At 43.6% G+C, this 21,660-nt stretch overlaps 1 protein-coding gene across 6 annotated transcripts in view; it reads left to right on the forward strand.

Moving 5' to 3' along the window:
- Positions 1-21,660, forward strand: part of SHANK3 (SH3 and multiple ankyrin repeat domains 3) — a 609,395-nt gene that overhangs the window by 391,777 nt on the left and 195,958 nt on the right. For all 6 annotated transcript variants that reach the window (XM_073579308.1, XM_073579309.1, XM_073579307.1 and 3 more), the window contains 2 exons: positions 18,850-19,001; positions 21,457-21,624. In XM_073579308.1, coding sequence (XP_073435409.1) covers positions 18,850-19,001; positions 21,457-21,624 — 320 coding nt within the window. The remainder of the gene's footprint in view (positions 1-18,849; positions 19,002-21,456; positions 21,625-21,660) is intronic.

The raw sequence follows: 21,660 nt of genomic DNA on the forward strand, positions 1-21,660 counted from the left end.
CTGCCCAGTGGAAATGCACACAGATGAGGCTTGCATAAGGCATAAGTCACACTGATAAATGTGATGCAAAAGTGTCTGAGCAGCCTATTGATCACGCCCATAGTATTAACAGGCGGGCTGCTCTGCACTATAAATACATGCATCACACAAAGAACCAAGCCAAAGTGTGTGTGTGTCAGCAGAAAAATAAAAGAGTTATAGCTCTCAGAATAAAGTTTTTGTTGTGTAAAAGCACCAAAACATAAAAAAATATAAGTCTGGTATCGCTTTAATCGTACTGACACGAAGAATAAAGCTGCTTTACCAATTTTACCACACACATAACGGCATTAAAAAACAAAAAAAACCCACAAAACTCCTGATTTACTGTTTTTTGTTTTTTTTTCACCATTCTGCCTCGCAAAAATCAAGCTAGAAAGCAATCAAAAAATGTCATCTGCCTGAAAATGGTACCAATAAAAATGTCAACTCATCCTACAAAAAAACAAGCCCTCAAGTAACTCAATGAGCCAAAATATGGAAAAATGATAGCTCTCAAACTATGGCGATATAAGAACTTGTTTTTGCAATAAAAAGCGTTTTTATGACAGCAGCCAAACATAAAAACCCGATATATAAATCTGATATTGCACCAACTGAAAGAATAAAGTTGTCTAATTGCTTATACCACATAAGAAATTACATAAAAAATAAATAAAACCAATTATTCACCTGCTGTTGATTTTTTTTTTTTTTATTCTGCCTCCGAAAGATCGCAGTAAGGCTCGGTGCACATTTATCCTGTGTCCTACATTGAGTGCTTACATTGGGGTTTTCATGTAAATCTCTGAAATATGTGATTCAGACTGAACCCTCTTTGCAAGATTTCCTACCATGAGTCCGATGGAAACACTGTGGACACCGTCTGGCCGCCTAAAGTCCGGCGGTGTCTATCTTTGTATAGAAGCGCAGTTTGCCACAGTTTTGTGCACCTCTGAATAGAAGAACAACGTTGAATGTTAAGGCCAGACCGAGTCCAAAGTAGCTGCCACAGTATAGTGAATGGATCCCTTGGGGGTTTCATCTGAATCACTTCACTGTGATCTAATTGGTAAGCATAGAACGCCGGATGAATGATCCCAAATGTTATGTAAAATGTTCCCAACAAAAGCTTCAACACAAAAATATCAAGTCCCCACTCAGCTCTTTCATCTTTTAATGAAAATATAGGGGGCTTCCACGTTACTGGTAGTGAAAAGGCTCTGGAAAAGCGCTATAGATCCTCACCCCCCAAAAGAAATTGAGCAAATTCTGCACTCCGAAATCCAAATGCCCCCCTCCCTTCTGAGCCCCAGTGTGCCTTAACCACATTTAGCTTCCACATGTTTAGCATTTCTGTAGCGATGATAGTTAACCTAATTTACAGATGCATGTCTCCAAAAGCATGAGCTGGGCAATACATCGTACTGGGTGTTAGGCGTCGGGTTCCTGTCGCTGCACAGCGGGAATCCCGAGCCTTGCTTCCGGCGGTCTCCCTTTCCTTTCCAGCCGCAGAGGAGGTTGCTCTGCAAACTCGTCGGTCCTGGCACTCTGCCCAGACCAGCTCCGTGGGTTTACTTGCTGCTGCCACCTCTGGCACAGCTATGGCAATACATGCTGCTCAACAGCGAGATTCTCTAGGGACTAAGTCCCCATGTCGGGCCACTGAGCATGCCCATGGAGTGATCTCCCATTGGAGATCGAAGGTCACGTGCTCAGGTCCTGCTACTGTTCGGATTGGTCCATCCGAGAAGCCAGGAAGGTCCCGGATGCCCGTGGCTATAAAAGGTTTGCATGACCGCTGTATTTTCAGACTATAAGGAGTGAGTGATGTATGCACGTATGAATGTCTCTGGTGACTGACTCATTATGAAACCCCTACCCTTGGTACGCATGTGTTGTGCAGCCTAGCCTGCTAGCGCCCAGGCTTAGGCGTAGGTAGGTCAGAGTCTGAGTCAGGCATTGGTTCTCGCCAGTGACTCGGCACGCCTCAGTGCAAGTGCTTCACACTCCGTAGCCAGCGTCTATAGCGGCGTTCGCGGCAGCGACACTGCGTGCTCAGTGGCCTTGGGGTAGAGTTCTGTGGCCGTTTGCTGTGCGCTTTTTGGCCGGGCTCTGTGAGCTCAACAGGCTCCGGCATCCACGTTCAGCGGTTGTGCGGCTCTGTGAATTAACAGAGTCTGACCCTGTTCACACTGGGTGACGTAACCCACGTGTGACTGTTTTCACGCCGCTCTATTCCGCCATTGTCTAGCAGCAGTGTACCATCTCTGCACGGTGGACCCCGGCTGCGAACACACCTACTACTACTTTATAACTTGGTGTGTTCCGCCAGCCCTAACAATGGGTGCTATAACGTACTGGTGACTACAGCGTACTGGTGATTGCAATGTACTGGGAACTACAATGGTAGTTTGCAATTTTCAGTCTGCAACATCCACTGCTGCTTGTTTCTGGAAAACACCCATGAAGTCAAAATAGTCACTACACCTGTAAATAAATTCCCAAAGGGGTATAATTTACGAAATGCGGTCACGTGAGGGGGATTCTGCTCTTCTAGCATTTAGAGGCTCTGTATATGGAGTCCGCACACTATTCTAGCAAAACCTGTGCTCCAGGAGGACTTATGGCGGAAGGGGGAATTGCCAAGTGACTCAGATAGCAATATGGTCACCCTTAAAAACTCCTCATCACAGTCGGAGGCAGGTGGGGTTCCCCTTTGTGTGCTTGCGGCCAATGAGGATGAGACAGTGACCCCTGAGTCAGACATTTCTGAGTTGTGGGCTTCCAGGGAGAACTTTGGGACAGCTCAATTGAAGGACCTTGCGCTTAAAGGGGCATTTGATAATGTCACCAAGTTAAACAGGGTTTCTCAAGAGCAGGGGGCCAACACCAGGTTTCCACACTTGGGAGTAAACATGGATTTGCTATATCAAGTGACTAAGCTAGGGGGAGAAGTATTGGAACAGCTGGTAGTACCAGGGCCCTATAGGCATAGGGTGTTAGATCTGGCCCATCCTATTCTCATGTCTTGGGTGGGCTTATGGGTGTAGGAAATAGCGGACTCTTCAAAGTTTCTACTGGCCCGCATGTCACCGAGAGATTTCAAACTATTGTAGGTCCTATCTTACTTGCCAGCTAACCACCTCAGTCTCTCACTTCTGGAGTTCTCTAGTGCCATTACCCATAATAGAGGTTGTGATGACACCGCATTTAATCTTAAGTATGCCAGACGTCTATTTTCAGTTGGCCAGGAGACATAGGCTATTGTGTGAACATTGACTATTGAATTTGTGATTTTCTGCCATTGACCAAGAAACACAAACTGTTGTACCTATGAGTTGATTCTTGAAATGATGTTTGTGAATTGCTGAATGGTTGCTATCTACCTCTTATATCAGCTCTTACAGGTTATTTTCTGCTACCTTTGGAGGACAGGGACGCAGTGTCATTGATGAATTGATGTTTGCTAATATGTTGATTACCCATTGTGCAAAGCCATCCAGTTTGTCGACTTGCAAACAATGAAGGATGAACTGTGAACCCTCGAATAATGCGACATGAGCTCCTGCCACCTCCCCCCCGATCCTGTGGAAAAATGCCTGAACAAGAGCTGTGAACTATAAAAGGGGATCTGACTCTGTTTCCAAAAACACTCTATAGAACATAAGCCATGACACCATGGCTCCATCAAGATGAACTCTGCAGAACAGCTGCCAGGACCCCATGGCTCCAACAGAAGTCTCTCTACAGAACAACAGTCAAGGCACCATCAAGGGAACACAGATTTAACATTCTACAGGATGCCAGCTTAAGGGACCATGGCCCTAGCTGGGAGAATACAGATCTACTTCATTGACCATCCCCCTAACCCATAGAAACATTTGGGAAAGCCAGGATTGGGACCCAGCGATCACCTTGCCCCATGTAGACATTCTGAGAGGCCAGATTGTAACCCTCCTGTCACCAGGCCCCATGGAAACGTTCGGAGAAGCCAGGTTGTGACACTCTGGTAACCTGGCCATGTGCCTCAATGGACTGTCAGCTTCCTAAGCGTGTTGTTACTTCTTCTCTGAGGATATCCGCCAAAAGCAGAGTGCCACTGGTGGGAGTAGTTGGCCCTGGAAGCTCCAAACTCGCAGCTGCTCTAATCCTGGCGAGTCTGCGATAGGGTGATATTGTAATTTTGCCCCATCTTGGGTATTTGCTGAGACTGTTCTATATGGTATTGTCTGTGGTGGTTCAATAAAGTATTGCCACACTATTTTACCCTCACCCTGTGTTGTCTGAGTAGTATACTGGACATGGGAAAAGGAGCACTTGCGTTCAATGGGAAGAGCCCTGGTCCATGCGGTCTTGGGCCAGCGGACAAGAGCACCCACTGTGTCTCCATAGAGGTATCGTTTGACCTCATTGCAATGAATCTAGTCGGATCCTTGGTAAAATCCGCCCGAGGGCATTAATATATCCTTGTTGTACTGGACTACGCAACACTGTACCCAAAGGCGGTACCCCTAAGAAACTCCTCAGCCAGACGAATCGCCAGAGAATTGGTCCATATCATTTCCCTGACTGGCCTGCCAAAGGAGATTCTAACTGACCAAGGGAATTGTTCATATCCAAAGAGATGAGAGAGTTTGTGTAAGACCCTTCAGATTACGCAGCTCAGGACATCGGTATACCATTTGCAAACGGATAACCTGTTGGAGAGGTTAAGTAAGACCCTGAAGGCCATGCTCAAGAAGATCGTGGAGAAGGATGGTCGAGACTTTGATTGCCTATTCCCGTATCTGCTGTTTTCCATCAGGGAAGTTCCACAGGCCTCTACACAGGTCTCCTGGATGTGGCAAAGGAGACCTGGGAAATGAAGGTTGCACCCCACCGGAGCATCATCAAGCATTTGGCCCTGATGCAGAAAGGATTGTGGAGGTGATGTCTATTACTAGAGAGAACCTCGTTCAGGCACAAATTGCCCATGCAAGAGTCTTTAATTGGTCACACACTCCCCCAGGAAGAAGCAATACGAGAAACGCGCGTTGGGGCCCTGTACTGCATTCTAAGCTTGTATACCATATACCTTACTCTGCCTGTAGTTTTCTGTTTACCATTCATATTTTGTTATATTTGCTGCTACTACTTATTTCTTCATATAAGGTGGTTAACCTATATTACTTCAATCAAGCATTTACTGCACTGAATGTTTTATGTAAGCTATGTGGCATTATTATAGCACTTTAAATATCTCTTTATCTCAAAAACCTTAATCTATTTTTCACAATTGAAATGAATAAGGATGGCTGTATCTACATATTATAGTAGCACAGAAGACAATAAAAATAATATATCAGTATTTTATTAATTATACAAGATATAATAAAACAAAATAAATAGCTGAATGAAGCGGAGCACGTTTTAGATAGTATTATTACATAAAATTCATACAAAGATATATTCAAATAATCAAGTAAAATAATTTTTATATTCAAGTAATCAAGTAAAAGTGCCCAAAGAAATTTTATATAATTTACTGCACCGCACTACAATAGCATAATTATCACAATTGAAATTAATAAACAAATATATGCACCAAAAATAAAATCGTAAAAATATAATTAATAACAAATATGTAGAAACATATTAACATGCGCAAAATTAATTATTTGTATATACAGTATACCTATAAAAACGTGCTACCGGGTCCCTACGCGTGTTTCGGCGCTTTGCCTTCTTCCGGACCCGGCAGCACGTTTTTCTATTTTGCTAATTTATGCCCTTTTATTAGCTACTTTTATTGCCGCACTTTACACTTTTGTCTCTTTGCATTAAGCACTTTCTATAGTGCTTTGTATTATTGCACTGCAGCACTTTTTACACTGAAGGACTTTTTTTGCATTGAGCACTTTCTATAGTGTTCTGGATTATCGCACTGCAGCACTTTCCACAGTGTTCTGATATAATAGTGTATTTGCACTGGTGCATTTTTTCATTGCTCTTTAGATATATATGATTGCACCTCAGCACTTTTTATAGTGTCTTGTTTATTGTGGTCTCTTGCACTGTTGCACTTTTTCATAGTGTTGATTAACTCTTTGCACTCCAGCACTTTATATTATGTTAAAAATGTTTTTTTAAACTGGGGCAATTTTTGTTTATCATATATATATATATATATATATATAATTTTGCACGTTAATATGTTTCTACATATTTGTTATTAATTATATTTTTATGATTTTATTTTTGGTGCATATGTCACGGGTCCTTCTCCGATACCACAAAATCAACAGAGTGCGGGAAGTGTGAACAATCCCAAGACCTTTATTACAGGCAAAACTAAAAGGTCCATAAACAGTCCACCACACTGAGGATACAATAGTCCATAACACGAATGCAGTTCAGTAACAGGAACGATCATTACCACACAGCGTCTGACTTTACCCCGCTCCTGTCCAACCCAGCCACCTCCTTATGTCCAGGGGTAGTCAGACAGGTTGGAGCGGTTTTCAGACCTCCCAAACCTGACAAAGGTGTCTTGGGGATTAAGGCACTACAGGGGGTTCAACAAGAGACATAGATACAGTCATGCTGCAAACAGTAAGGGCCCCGTCATACATAGCGACTCACCAGCGATCCTGACAACGATATGAACTTGTCAGGATCGCTGGGGTGTCGCTACATGATCGCTGGTGAGCTGCCAAACAGGCAGCTTCACCAGCGATCAGCACCAGCGACGACGAGCGCGTGCGTCGCTGTGTACCTTAGATACTAGCGCGCTGGTGCAGGGAGCTGGTAACCAAGGTAAACAGCGAGTTTCTAAGTGCTGCGCGGCACTTAGAAACCCGCTGTTTACCTTGGTTACCAGCTCCCTGCATCAGCGCGCTGGTAACTATGGTGCACAGTGGGTTTCTAAGCACCGCGCGGCTCGTAGAAACCCGCTGTTTACCTTGGTTACCAGCTCGCTGATCGCTGGTCTCCCGCCTGCCACACGCAGAGATGTGTGCTGGCCAGCGGGAGACCAACGACCAAAAAAATGTACAGGGCTTTCCACAACAATCAGCGATACCCGGCAGGGGGACCGGTCGCTGATAGGTGTCACACACAGCGATCTCGCTGGTGAGATCGCTGTTGCGTCAAAAAACTTGTGACTCAGCAGCTATCTCGCTAGTGAGATCGCTGTGTGTGACAGGGGCTTTAGTGAGCTAATTTAATTATCAGACTTTTGGAAGGTAATTGAGACTCTAGACAATATGGGGAATACACGGAATGATACAGGGCAACAAGAGAACAATATGGAAATCCATAAAATATAAATAGACACAAAATGATACCCACATACCATATTACACCATCTCAACCTCTCCCCCCTCATAATAAGTGAGCATGCCATGAGGTCTACACAGACCTCTGGCCTGCTCACTTTAGTCCACATTGTTCAATCTTTTATAGTTCCTTGTACAGTGTCAGGGGTAGGTCTGCTGGGGAGCCTATGATTCTTGTCGAGACAGTCCATTGGCGTTCTGGTGTTGGCTTCCCCATTTGTATTGGATGGAGAAGCTGTAGGGTTGTAAGGATAAGCTCCACCGCAGCTGACTATCTACCTCCTGATGATCCAGTTAGGAGAAACGCGTTGAGGTTTTTCTTCATCAACTACTAACCTTGAGTACCTTTTAATTTACTGTTATCAACATGATCTATATGCTTTTTACCATATGGGTTATAAATGGACCATTGGTATAAAATATGCCTTCTGTTAATCTATTATTCTGCTACCCTTGTTTGATTTAATATTAGTCATATCAGGGACTTAAGGGATAGCCGTCGTGGAGCGGGGGCGCCATTCCGCTGACCAGTAGGGTGCCAACCTCCGCAGACAGGAAGGTGTTCAGTCACAGGGAACAGTATAGTCGGGTACTCATTTGTTTGCACATGTCACTTTTCGTCTTGTGTTTACAGCACGTTTTTTGCACCTTTTCTGTTGTTGCCTATTCAACTACCTATATTGGCAATACCTTTACACTCCTTTCCTGATTAAATGAGTGACTATATGCTGCACCAGTCCAGGGATATTTAGGAGCATCAGGGTTCAGCCATCGTTGAGCGGGGGCACCAATCTCGATTGTGTTTAGGGTGCCAACCTCCGCTGTTAGGCAGTTATTCATCAGGGCCCCAAAATAGGGCCATAATAGGTGACACGCTTGGTTGGTTTTTTTGTGTGGTTGTCTTGTTTTTAGCTATTTTTCAATAAAGGTTGATCTAATTTTACCTTAGTTATTGGTTCCAGTAAGGCTCCCCTTAAGCAACAATAGTGGCATAGGCAACTTCCCGATCCAGTAGTTTCCGACTGGCAAAAGGAACAGGATGTTCTTCTCCGGCGGCGTTCACTTGGCTAAGTACTGCCCCAATCCCAAAGGTGGATGCATCTGTCTGCATAAGGAACCTGCGCTTATAATCAGGGGCAGCCAAGACAGGAGCAGTGATGAGGGCGGTCTTTAACGCTGAAAAGGCATCCTCGCATGCAGTCGTCCACGTCACATTCCTAGGCATGTTCTTTGGGGTCAGGTCAGTTAGGGGCTTGGCCAAGGTGCTGAAATTAGAAACTAATTTTTGATATTAACCAGCAGTTCCTAAAAATGCAAGTACCTGCTTTTTAGTCTGGGGTCTACACCAGTTGCTAATGGCTTCCACCTTGGCAGGCTCAGGCCTTAGGGTCCCATCCCCTACTCTATGCCTGAGGTACTGCACTCCAGCCATCCCTATTTGGCATTTATCAGGGCGAATGGTCAGCCCTGCAGTAAGGATACAGTCTAGCACTATGCCCAAGTGTTTAAGATGTTCCTCCCATGTTTTGCTAAAAATGGCAGTGTCATCCAAGTAAGCACAGGCAAAGTCCTGACATTGATCTAACAGTCGATCTACCAGTCTCTGGAAAGTAGCGGGGGCAGTTTTCATCCCAAAGGGCATTCCCAGGAACTCAAAAGCCCAAATGGAGTAATGAAGGCCAAGCGCTCCCGAGCGTCCTCCGTTAAGGGTATCTGCCAGTACCCCTTGCTCAAGTCTAACGTGGTCACAAATTGGGCACTGGCCAGATGATCCAATAGATCATCAATCCTGGGCATGGGGTAAGCATCACTCTTGGTGGCATCATTTAATTGTCTGTAGTCAACGCAGAATCGTGTTGTACCATCCTTCTGGGGGACCAGGACGACAGGAGAGACCCAAGAACTGTGAGATACTGAACAACTCCCAGTCATCCAGTTCATCCTTTATCATGACTTGAACATCCTCTGGAACCCGGTAGGCAGCCTGCTGGATGGGGCGTTGTCCGGGGGTTTCCACATGGTGGCTGGTGAGAGTAATCTTCCCGGCTTTGAGGAGAAAGCAGCAGCCCTCGGCCTTAGTACGGCGAAAATATCGTCCTTTTGTATATCCGATAAATGGGAGCCCAGGGACACCTGTTCCAGTGATCCTCCCACTGGGGCTGCCAGGAGAAGATCGGGGAGACACTCATCGTCGGCGGTATCATTAGGGGGGCGGCAGACGGCTAGAACAGGCAGAGATCGGTCGTGGTATTCTTTCATCATGCTAATGTGGACGGTTTTCTGTCGTTGACCACTAGAGTCCAGGGCAATAACGTAGTTAGTGTCATTAATTTTCTTGACAACCTGATAAGGGCCTTCCCACACTGCTTGAAGCTTGTTGGCAGGGGAAGCAGTAATCATGAGCACTTGTTGTCCTTCCATAAATTCCCGGGTCCTGGCATTACTGTCGTACCAGGTTTTTTGTCTGGACTGGGCCATTCACAGATGTTCTTTAGCCAAGGTAGCTAGCTGGGCGAGACATCTCTGAACTCTAGAACATAGGGAACGATGGGCATTCTGAGATGTCTCCCTCCAAATTCCGGCTAAACAGTAGTTCGAAGGGAGAGAACCCTGTGGACTCTTGGGGAACCCCCCGATAGGCGAAGAGGAGATGTGGCAGGTATTTTCCCCAGTCTTTTTCAACATGAACAAAAGCCCTCAGCATATTTTTTAGGGTTCCATTAAAGCGTTCACATAGTCCATTGGTCTGCGGGTGGTATGGGGTGGTGTGAATGGCTCGAACACCACAGGTATGCCATAGGGACTGGACCAGATCTGACATGAACTGAGTGCCTTGATCCGATAATATTTCACTAGGAAACCCTACCCGGGTAAAGATGGTAGCAAGGGCCTCAGCTACCTTTACCGCTGTAATATTGGACAGGGCCACAGCTTCAGGATACCAAGTGGCATAGTCCACCACTGTCAGGATATATTTTTTCCCCGACCAGCTGGGGTGAGCCAGAGGACAGCTACACGTTGAAATGGTTCTTCAATTATGGGCAGGGATGGCAGGGGTACCTTATGTCGAGCTCCTGGATGCCGCATTCACTGGCACACATCGCAGGTGCGGCAATAATGGGCTACCGACTGCGAGATGCCAGGCCATTAAAAACTTTGGGTGAGTCTCGTTTCAGTCCTTTTCCTCCCTTGATGTCCAGCCAAGGGGATGTCATGGGCCAGCTGGACTAGCTGTGCCCTATACTTCTGAGGGACAATGAGTTGCCTGGTCGTTGCGTCAGGGTTACCCTTGTCACTGACCTTTGTTACACAATAATAGTCCATTTTCTCGAGTGAAGCCACCCCCATTATCTCCCTTGCGCCCAGTTTCCGCCCTTCGCCTAAGGGCTGCTAAGGTAGTGTCACCCTCTATTTCTCTCCTATACTCCTCTCTGTCCCAAGACTCTCCCAGTGTAGTAGCAGCAAACGTATTGCTTACCATCTCTGATGACGTAGTGCTTGAAGGGCCCCTATAGTCGGGTGACTGCTCCCACAAATTGGCACTGTAACTCCCCAATGTCGTTCCCAAGGAGGATATCTGCAGGAAGTCCTCCCATAACTCCAATCCAACACAGTTTTTCTCCACAACCATAATCCAAACGCACAGATGCTCGCTGTATGTATTTGCGGGCACCCCCCGCCAGGACAATGGGAATTCCCGGACCCTGGTGAATTGCCTCTGGTCGAATCACACGGGGGTCAGCGATAGTCAGGAATGCCCCTGTATCTCTAAATCCTGACACTTTGTATCAATTAAGACATCCTGCAGGTGGCGTTGCCGTTGCTCTGGGTAGCTAAAGGACAAAGGCCGTTGTCTGTACACTCCAGGAGGGGTATCTATGGTGCCGTGGTCGGTGGTCCACTCTTGTGGGGGTGGTGGTAGCTCTTCCTCAGGTGGAATGGAGTGCAGAAGATGCACTGGATGAGGTGGGGCTGTGTGGGGCTCCCTCCGAATCCTTGAGGGACAGCCAAACTGCAAATGTCCAGGTTACCTACACCCATAGCCCCCCAGTCGTGGTCGGAACTGTTGGGGCCCAGGATTGTGAGGCGTGATTGTCATCGGCTTGCAACTAGGTGGAAGGGCAGATTTAATCGGAGGGAGACAGGGCGCTGGGGCAGGCCGTGGTTCATTGTCCAGAAGCCTCTTCCATTGCGGTCGGATAGTAAGGGCTTCATCGGCCAGGGCTGCAGCTCTATCCACGGTACACGGCGTGCGCTCCCGGACCCATTCCTGTACCTCTGCGGGGCACTTGTCAAGAAATTGTTCTATAAGGAACGTCTGTATAACATCTTCCACAGTAAAGGTGTTTTCTGCTTCCAGCCATCTCTGACATGCCTGGGACATCTTATATGCATACATCCTAAACTATCCCCCCGTGGTGCATGGGAGGTCTCGCAACTTGGCCCTATATGAGTCTGGGGTGATAGCATGGTAATCCAGGATAGTCCGCTTTACAGTGTTTAATCCCGATTCTGCTGTGAGTCAGTGGTTCGGTAAGCCTCCGCCATGCTTCCGTTCAGGAGTCCCACTAACCAACACTTCCAGACAGATTGGGGCACCTCCATTACAGCACACTGCTTCTCAAAGTCCTTGAAGAACCTCTCCACATCTCCGGAAGCCTCATCATTAAACTCTGTCCGGGTCATCCGTACAGGCTCCTAGATCGTTGGGTTTACACTCCACATTGCATTACTCCCTCTTTCAAGTTCCATTGTTTCTTGTCTCCACTGTTCCTGGCGGGCAGCCTCCTCCTTGTTCTCCTGAGATATGCCTGGGCCCAGAACCGCCATCTCTTCTTCGTACCACACCAACCACTGGCTTTTTGGGGTGGGGATCCCTGTCCCCAGTGCTTGTCCTTCAGACATCTGGGAGGAGGTGGCCGGGCTAGCACCCACCAGTAGGTCAATTAAGGCTTCTTTAGTCAGTGCCTGGTAGTTCAGGCCCAGGTCTCTGGCTCTCTCCTGTAACCTGGATACAGTCCAATTTCTGTACTCACTCTGTGGGTGGTTCTCCATTGGGTTACACTCTGTTGATCCCACTGCTGCCACCAGTTGTCACGGGTCCTTCTCCGACACCACACAATCAACAGAGTGCGGGAAGTGTGAACAATCCCAAGACCTTTATTACAGGCAAAACTAAAAGAACCATAAACAGTCCACCACACTGAGGATACAATAGTCCATAACACGAATGCAGTTCAGTAACAGGATGAACGTCCAAGGAGATGAGAGTCCAATACTCCAGCAGACAGAAGATAAAATGGGTCCATATGCTTTCCCCTTCTCTCTGACGTGCCGTCTTCACAGCATATATTTGTTTATTAATTTCAATTGTGATAATTATGTTATTGTAGTGCTGTGCAGTAAATTATATAAAATTTCTTTGGGCAATTTTACTTGATTACTTGAACATAAAATTTATTTTACTTGATTATTTGAATATATCTTTGTATGAATTGTATGTAATAATACTATCTAAAACGTGCTCAGCTTCATTCAGGTATTTGTTATTTTGTTTTATTATATCTTGTATACTTAATAAAATATTGATTATATTATTATTTTTATTGTCTTTAATGCACATTTTTTTTTTATAGGATCCTATCTCAATTAGTGCTTGACAAAGTATTTTCTATACAATTTGTTCGATTTCTGATAATATTATAATAGCACGTAGGTGCATAACTCTCTGCTAGGTGTAACTACCTGTGGCTGGAATTCCATGTACTGTCATCAATATTTGAACCTTCTGATCTCTTCTACATGCATTGTCTATTCATTTTAAAGACTTAGCAGTTCCTGTGAGTCTATTTTCAATTTTCAGTATATGTAAATCCACTCTCTGCTGACACGCTGGTTTTACAATATATAACTAGTGGTACCAATGTATATTCAATTCCATTTACACCTCAGAATACAGGTTTAGAATGATCTTTTGTATCTGGACACTGGTCCTATTATTAAAGGTATACACCCCATGAATGTAGTTTAAATTTTGCATTTGTATCCCCACTAAATTTTACTTGTATTAATAAAGTCAAAGCAATCAGAAAGGTATCTGCAATGCTTTGAAACCAGAGCCTAAATGTCCGACATCGGGGACCACCTTGCTGCAGGCACATATACTAAAACTTTTGTGTGCCAATCCAACGAAAGTTTTGTCAATAATCCATGCAGAGAAATAGAAAGATGGTGGCACTCACCGTTCTTAAAATCCAGTCTTTATTCACAAATTATAAAACATCTTTGGCGGGGGGGGGGATAGTTGGAAAGGATGGAATGAATGGACGACAGCCGTTTCGCGCCCCTGCGTTTCTACGGGTCCCGCAGGAGAAGAAAAAATGCCTGGCCATCAATTGGGCAATTGCGACTCTGAGATACTACCTGCTAGGCCGAAAGTTAAGGGTAGTATCAGACCATGTGCCCTGACATGGATGAGGGAAAAAAAACGGGAAAAGAATGCTGAGTGAATTGGTGGTTCCTGGCGCTCCAGGACTTCAGCTTCCATGTGGAGCATAGGCCAGGGAAAACTACAAGTTAACGCAGATGCCCTGTTGAGGCTTCCCTGTCTAAAGACTGAACGTGCCAGATCCCCACGCCTTGGACAGAAGGGGGGTATGTAAGAGGATCACTGGTTATGTGCTGGAGGAGAGATATGTTTCACTGAGGTTATCAGCTTCAGTGACATAAGCCTGGAAGTTTTGCTCCAGTATGTTATGTGTTGAGAGGGGTTTATTTGCCATGACAGGTCAAAATCTATTATAAAAAAAAGACCTCAAGACAATAATTGGGATTATATAATCAAAAGAAACACCAGAAGCACAAAAATAACCCCTAAAATTTAGCTTTTAATTCAATCAATAAAAATATTAGTGGAAATGACTAAAAGAAGGAGGGGTAGAGGACAAAAATGGAGGGTATTGAAGATATTATTTTAGTTCTCTTCCATAATCACACATATGGGCCACCAGCTAAGTTGCCCTAGTTAGCCCTAGTTTAACCCTTCCTAGCCGCGGAGGTTGGCACCCTAGTTGTAGACGTTATGGCGCCCCCGCTCAACGTCGGTATCCCTAATGGCCCCTACGTCTCCCTACATATACAAAAAGGGACACAAAAAAAGAAAAAACACACACACACTTATTATACCGAAATAGTAAAGAGACATAAATAGTCTCATAGATAATACTAAATTGCTGTGAACTTATCTCGTAGTAATTCTAATGGTATAAAAACCCCAAAAGGAACTTATCTCGTAGTCAAAAAAATGATAGATGGGGTTAATATAAAGCAGCTTGGGGAAGGGCTTATCTCGTAGTCACAAAAATGCTAATAAGCTGCAAATGGCAGACCCAATTACCAAATAGCAAAATTTAAAAAAAAAACGGCTACAAGAAAATTCAATGAGAAGCACATATACTAATTTATTTGTCCAGAGCCCCGGACAAACATTAGAAAATGGTACAAAAATTGTACATTAAAGGCAGTAAAAGAGCAGCCTATGTAGCACATACGGCGGCCATTATCTTCAAAGTGGGGGTAAAAATCACCCTATTTCACAGGAATACAATATCCAGCTCAAATCCAATATCTGTGCATAGAACAAAACGCACCAGATTGTGCTACCTCACAAAAATCATGAATGCAAATAAATGAAAAATAAGGCTACCATATTCATCTCAGATTTTACAATGTGGTACACCGATATTCCAATAGCAATGCATACAAAATCTAAACCAACATCGCATAATTGCTCAGTAGATTAAATCTGAATAGATAGTACCACAGAGGGATCTGCCAAAAATAATGTCCAACATTATACTTATCAGCCACTTGATGCATATGGAAACCCAACGCATTTCCCCCTCCTAGTCCGCTGAGGGTTCATCAGGGGTCAAAAAGTGGGGTCTCATTACCCCTGGCCGAGAGAGCAATACAGTGTGCGGCTTACCGACGTTGAGCGGGGGCGCCATATCGTCTACAACTAGGGTGCCAACCTCCGCGGCTAGGAAGGGTTAAACTAGGGCAACTTAGCTGGTGGCCCATATGTGTGATTATGGAAGAGAACTAAAATAATATCTTCAATACCCTCCTTTTTTGTCCTCTACCCCTCCTTCTTTTAGTCATTTCCACTAATGTTTTTAGTGATTGAATTAAAAGCTAAATTTTAGGGGTTATTTTTGTGCTTCTGGTGTTTCTCAAAATCTATTATAAACAGCTGAAGAGGTGGGCGTGACAGCTGTTCACCATATCTCCACCCTAGGGAGCGATCCAAGAGGTGAAACTGAAGCCTTTGGATTTAATTATTGTTCTCTGTACTCTGGATGAAAGTTGAGCTCCAGAGCTGAGCTCTTGGTAAACAGAGCTGAGTCCTGTGTGGGCTGAAGGGCCTGTCACACTAAGCGATATCGCTATCAATATCGCTATAACGTCACTGATTTTGTGACTTTATAGCAATATTGCTAGCGATATCGCTATGTCTGATACTTACCTCCGACCGGCTCCCCCACTGATTATCGCTGATCGCGCAAGAACGTCCTGGGCCGTTTCTCTTCGTCAGCTTCCTGTGGCGCCGACGAGTGACGCGTGGACGCGGGCGGGAGGACGTCAGGATCGCCTCGTCTGACAGGTAAGTAGCGACCCCTGCGATGTCGCTGGTGAGATCTGCCTGTGTGGCAGCTCACTAGCGACCACTTAGCGATGTACCAGCGATCCTGACCGCGTCATATCGCTGGTCGGGATCGCTGGTGCATCGCTTAGTGTGACAGTACCTTAACCCCTTAGTTATAAGCACTATAGTAAGTGCTGTTTGATTTATGTCACTTAGACTGGTTATGTATATTTCTTTTGTTTGGACTGGTTTATGAAACCTATTCTAATAAACCATCTGAAAATTTAAACCAGAAGCAGTCCTGTAAATACCTCATTAAGTAGCCGAGTTACGACAAAATGTATGAAAATGATCATCATAAAATACATTTTTCACTCACTTTCAGTTTTCTATAGCTAAGACTTTATTCACTCATCAGTATTTTTTATCAGTATTCCATCAGCATTTGTATGCCAAAAGGAGGAATGTCTCCAAAACACAGAAGAGGTGTCATTCTTTCAATTATAGTTTTTTTTCTGTAAGTTGCACTCCTGGTTTTGGCATACAAACACTTGTGCAAAATATTGACCAAATACTGATGTGTGAAAAAGATCTTAGTGAGAATACAATTGTATTTCTAGGTTGCTGTGCCTCCTGCTGAATGGCTTCAGTGATATTTTACTGTGCATTGTCTTGTCCACTATAGAGTATCATATGCTGCTACTTGACATTTTTAGGTGTTGTGCTCAGCTTATTGATATGCATTTGCACTGATTTTTAATGAATACCTAATTTCTTCTATTTATTGTATCCCCCTTTTTATTTACAATTATTTCATTCCTATATTTATTGCATATTCCCTATTTGCCCTTCTGTCTCTTACTGTTTTTTATTTCTCTTATCCATGTTTTCCTGGCTGTTCTCCTCTTAATTTATACGTCCATTCTCCTTAGTCCATTCTCTTTGCTTCCTACTCTTTAGCGCCTGTCACTCACCAGCATACCCTCCTGTTACTCATCTTTCCCGGGCTCCTATACCATCCCTAATTTTTCAGCATATCCTTTATGGCTCTCTGAAATTTCCACGCATCCAACCACGCCCTCCGCTTGCATCATGCGCTTTCTCTTACCCTACACCCACTCTCTTTTTGCTTTAACTCTCTCCCATTTATCCAGGGCCGCTTTCTTCTATATGCTTGTCCGTTCCACCCACTTTGGATTCAAACACTTATGTCTTTCTTTTTATTAATATTCACATACTATTTAATTGTCATTTAAATGTATGACTGGTGTTTTTCTATTGTTTTGTATTGTACTTACTGCCTCTTATTACGGCAGTACATCTGGCATTAAAAATGTTTTGAGAAAAGTATTCAAGGTGTGATATCTTTATTTCTCTGGTTAGCCAATAAAGGTATCACACCTTGAATACTTTTCTCAAAAAAAAATTTTTGGGGACATACTGTAAGTATTTACATGCCTTATCATTGTAATTATTCTATTGTGGTTTCTTCGTGCCTCTATTTTTCTTAATCTTATATCTAAAAACATTTGTGGTTTCTTCCATATTTTAAGCCGACATGATAATGCAAGGAATGCAAGATGCTTATTGAAATCAATAAGTTCCCATATAGCTGACAGCTATATATAATATACAGTGTATTTGTACAATGCATATGCCACTCCATAGTCTACTTACTGATCACTGGACAGCAACAGGTCTGACATCTGCATGCTGGGTTTTGTTTTTTAGAAAGTCAAAGACAGATTCATTCAGGAGCATAGTTTGCTGTTGCATGCTGCTTTTCGTATAGTTAGGATACAAGACACGGTGGAATTTTCAGGAATTTTTTTTATATGAAATGTGAATTAAATCTTCAAATAAACCATCATAGAGATGTCGTATTTGTTCTTCGTACCACCGCAGGATTTTCCGGTGACAGAAAAAATAAGCGTCGTGCTAGTTGTCGTAGGAGTTTCAGAGTGGATTTCATGTGGCAGATTGCAACACACAGAATATCCCCCAGTTAAATACAAATTGCAAATCCATAGAAGAAATCCGAAAGTCAGCCTTAAAGTGGCTGTCCGCTACTCGGACAACCCCTTCTCCATCAACATCTTTGGCTCCAATAAAATACTACTTATTCTCACCTCTGGAGCTATTCCAGCAGTGTCGGCACGGTCTCTCCCGAGGATCACCTGATGTATGTCATGCGATCCCTGGGAGTGCCAGTGCCAACCCTACTGGAACAGCGCCGACACTGGAGGTGAGCATAAGTGTTATTATTTTACTGTGGGGAAACAAGTATTGAGAAGGGGTTGTCCGAGTAAATAAGGAAAAGCAAACACATAAGTAAAGTACAGTTTTTTTCACATATATTGTGTGTTCTCTCTGTTTTTGCGTATAATCTGTATTTCTCTTTCTGTTGCTGTTTTTTGCCATTCATCTCATGCTTTAATCAATAACGCATTAGCACATCACCAGGGTTTTTCTGTCATTTCATTTTGGTGTCACTTTCTATACCTGTCTGAACAGCTCCTATTCAGTTTCGCACATTTAAATCATTATCACGTTGAATATTTTCAATATTGATGATGCATGATCATTTCTTGCTGATATTTTTGTTATGTCTTCAGTGATACCTTAGTATTTCCTAGTATATTGTTCGAAACCTTCATGTATCTTTCGTTCATGCACTGTTCAAGCCTTTGTACAACCATGTGATGCCAAGTGCAAGGTATTGCCTGTATCTCTATCGATAGCCATGGTTTCTCATGGTCTTTATTCTTTAAAATGTGCATCGTCGTTTTCTAAATAACCAAAGTATAATCTTTACGACCATGAATGATGTTGACTCCATTTATTTGATGTCGATTTCATCCTCAGAGTGTCCTCTCACCTTTGCTGCGCAGCTAGAGGGAGGAGCAGAGCTGGTTAAGGTTCTGAGGAGCGGTGGTGCGCACTTGGACTTTAGAACACGTGAGGGGCTCACGGCTCTGCACAAAGCGGTGCGATACCGCAATCATGCCGTATTAATGGTGAGTAGTATTTCTTTAGATTTCAGAAAAATATAAAATTTTGAGCAATTTCTTAAAACCTAGACCCCTAGGATTTTTTTTTTAAATTTCTTGTACTTTTTGCCTAGCTTAAGTGAAAAATAAATAAAAAAAACAGTTGTGAATCCCGTGTGTGTGTGTGTGTGTGTGTGTGTGTGTGTGTGTGTGTGTGTGTGTATATATATACAGTGTGGAAAATAAGTATTTGGTTCACTGCCTATTTTGCAGGTATTCCCACAAAGAATGGAGAGGTCTGTAATTTCAACTGTGCGAGACAGAATCTGAAAATAAAAAACAGAAAATCACATTGTATGATTTAAACATAATTAATTTGCATTTTATTGCATGAAATAAGTATTTGATACAATAACAGTGTTCCCCAACTCCAGTCCTCAAGAGCCACCAACAGGTCATGTTTTTAGGATTTCATTAGTATTGCCCAGCTGATAGAATTATTGCCTGTGCAGGTAGTTCAATTATCACCTGGGCCATATTAAAGAAATCCTGAAAACATGAACCGTTGGTAGCTCTTGAGGACTGGAGTTGGGGAACACTACAATAGAAAAATAGAACTTAATATTTGGTACCGAAACCTTTGTTATCAATTACAGAGGTCAGACGTTTCCTGTGGCTCTTCACCAGGTTTGCACACACTGCAGCAGGGATTTTGGCCCACTCCTTCATACAGATTTTCTCCAGATCTTTCAGGTTTCGGGGCTGTCACTGGGCAACATTGAGTTTCAGCTCCCTCCAAAGATTTTCTGTTGGGTTCAGGTCGGAGACTGGCTACGCCAGTCCAGGACCTTGAGATGCTTCTTACAGAGCCACTTCTTAGTTGCACTGGCTGTGTATTTCGGTTATTGTCATAATGGAAGACACAGCCACGACATATCTTCAATGATCTTACTGAGGGAAGGAGGTTGACCCCATCCATCCCCCCTTCAATACGGTACAGTAATTCTGTCCCCTCTGCAGAAGAGTACCCCCAAAGTATGATGTTTTCCTCACCATGCTTCACGGTTGGGACGATATTTTTGGGGTAGTGCTCATCTTTCTTCTTCCTCCAAACACAGCGGGTGGGGTTGATACCAACAAGTTCTACTTTGATCTCCTTTAACCACATGACCTTCTACCATGCCTCCTCTGGATGTTCCTGATGGTCATTGGCAAACTTGAAATGGGTCTGGACATACGCTGGCGTGAGCAGGGGGGATCTTGCGTGCCCTGCAGGATTTTAATCTATGACGTGTGTGTTACTATCGGTAATGTTTAAGACTGTGGTTCCAGCTCTCTTCAAGTTATTGTAGTTCTGGGCTGATTCCTGACATTTCTCAGAATCATCCTTACCCCACAAGGTGAGAACTTGCATGGAGCCTCAAACCGAGGAAGATTGAAAGTCCTCTTGTGTTTCTTCCTTTTTCTAATAATTGTGCCAACAGTTGTTGCCTTCTCACCAAGCTGCTTGCCTACTGTCATGTAGCCCACCCCAACCTTATGCAGGTCTACAATTTTGTCTCTGGAATCCTAGACGGCTCTTTTGTCTTGGCCATGGTGGAGAGGTTGAAGTGTGATTGAGTGTGTGGACAGGTGTATTTTATACAGGTAACGAGTTCAAACAGGTGCAATTAATACAGGTAATGAGTGCAGAGTAGGAAGGGTTCTTAAAGAAAAATTAACAGGTCTGTGAGAGCCAGAATTTTTGGTGGTTGGTAGGTGATCATATACTTTATACATGCAATAAAATGCAACTTGATTATTTAAAAATTCTACAATGTGATTTTCATTTTTTTATTTTTTGATTCTGTCTCTCACAGAAGAAGTGTACCCACAATAAAAAAAATTACAGACCTCTCCATTCTTTGTAGGTCAGTTTAGATACGTCTATTACTATTTTGTATACTAGAGCACTTAGGTTATGTTCACATGCAGAGTTTTTACAACAATTTTCTACTGCAATTCCTGACTGAATTTGAGAACTTCTGTTTTTTTTTAAAAAATCTGAAGCAGGTCACTTCTTCAGTGTTTTTGCAGCATTTATAAAGCAATAAGAAAGCGCAAAAAAAGTTTATTTAATATGTACTGTGGTCAAAACACATATGCAATTCACACCAAACAAAACTCGCAGCAAAAGCACAGCTAAGCTTGTGTGTTGAGCACAATGATTTTACTGCCAAGGGAGCAGGTTTTGCCTGCATAAAAAAACCACTGCAAAAACGCTGTGTGTGAACATAGCCTTACTCACTTTTATCAATTTTTATTTATACTTTAAGGTTGGCTAGAAAAGCAAGCATTGCACTCATAAGCCAAAAGTATAATGTAAGAAAGGCGCAAATAATTTAATCAAGAATATTATTGTTATCGTGACTAATCTAATTGTTAACTGTCCTTTTTCTTTTACAATAATCGACACACAAACATTTTCTTACCGGACAATCAGACCCTTTTGGATTTAGGTGCTTCTCCAGACTATAAGGACAGCCGTGGCTTAACCCCACTCTATCACAGTGCAATGGTAGGGGGAGACCCATATTGTTGTGAGTTATTGCTCCGGGACTACGCCAACCTTGGCTGTGAAGATGAAAATGGATGGCAGGAGATCCACCAGGTGAGACATTGTATTTCTTTGGGACTAATCAATACA

The sequence above is a fragment of the Dendrobates tinctorius genome, unplaced genomic scaffold (genome assembly GCF_039654945.1).
Source record: "Dendrobates tinctorius isolate UK_male_01 unplaced genomic scaffold, ASM3965494v1 ptg000062l, whole genome shotgun sequence".
Lineage (NCBI taxonomy): Eukaryota > Metazoa > Chordata > Amphibia > Anura > Dendrobatidae > Dendrobates > Dendrobates tinctorius.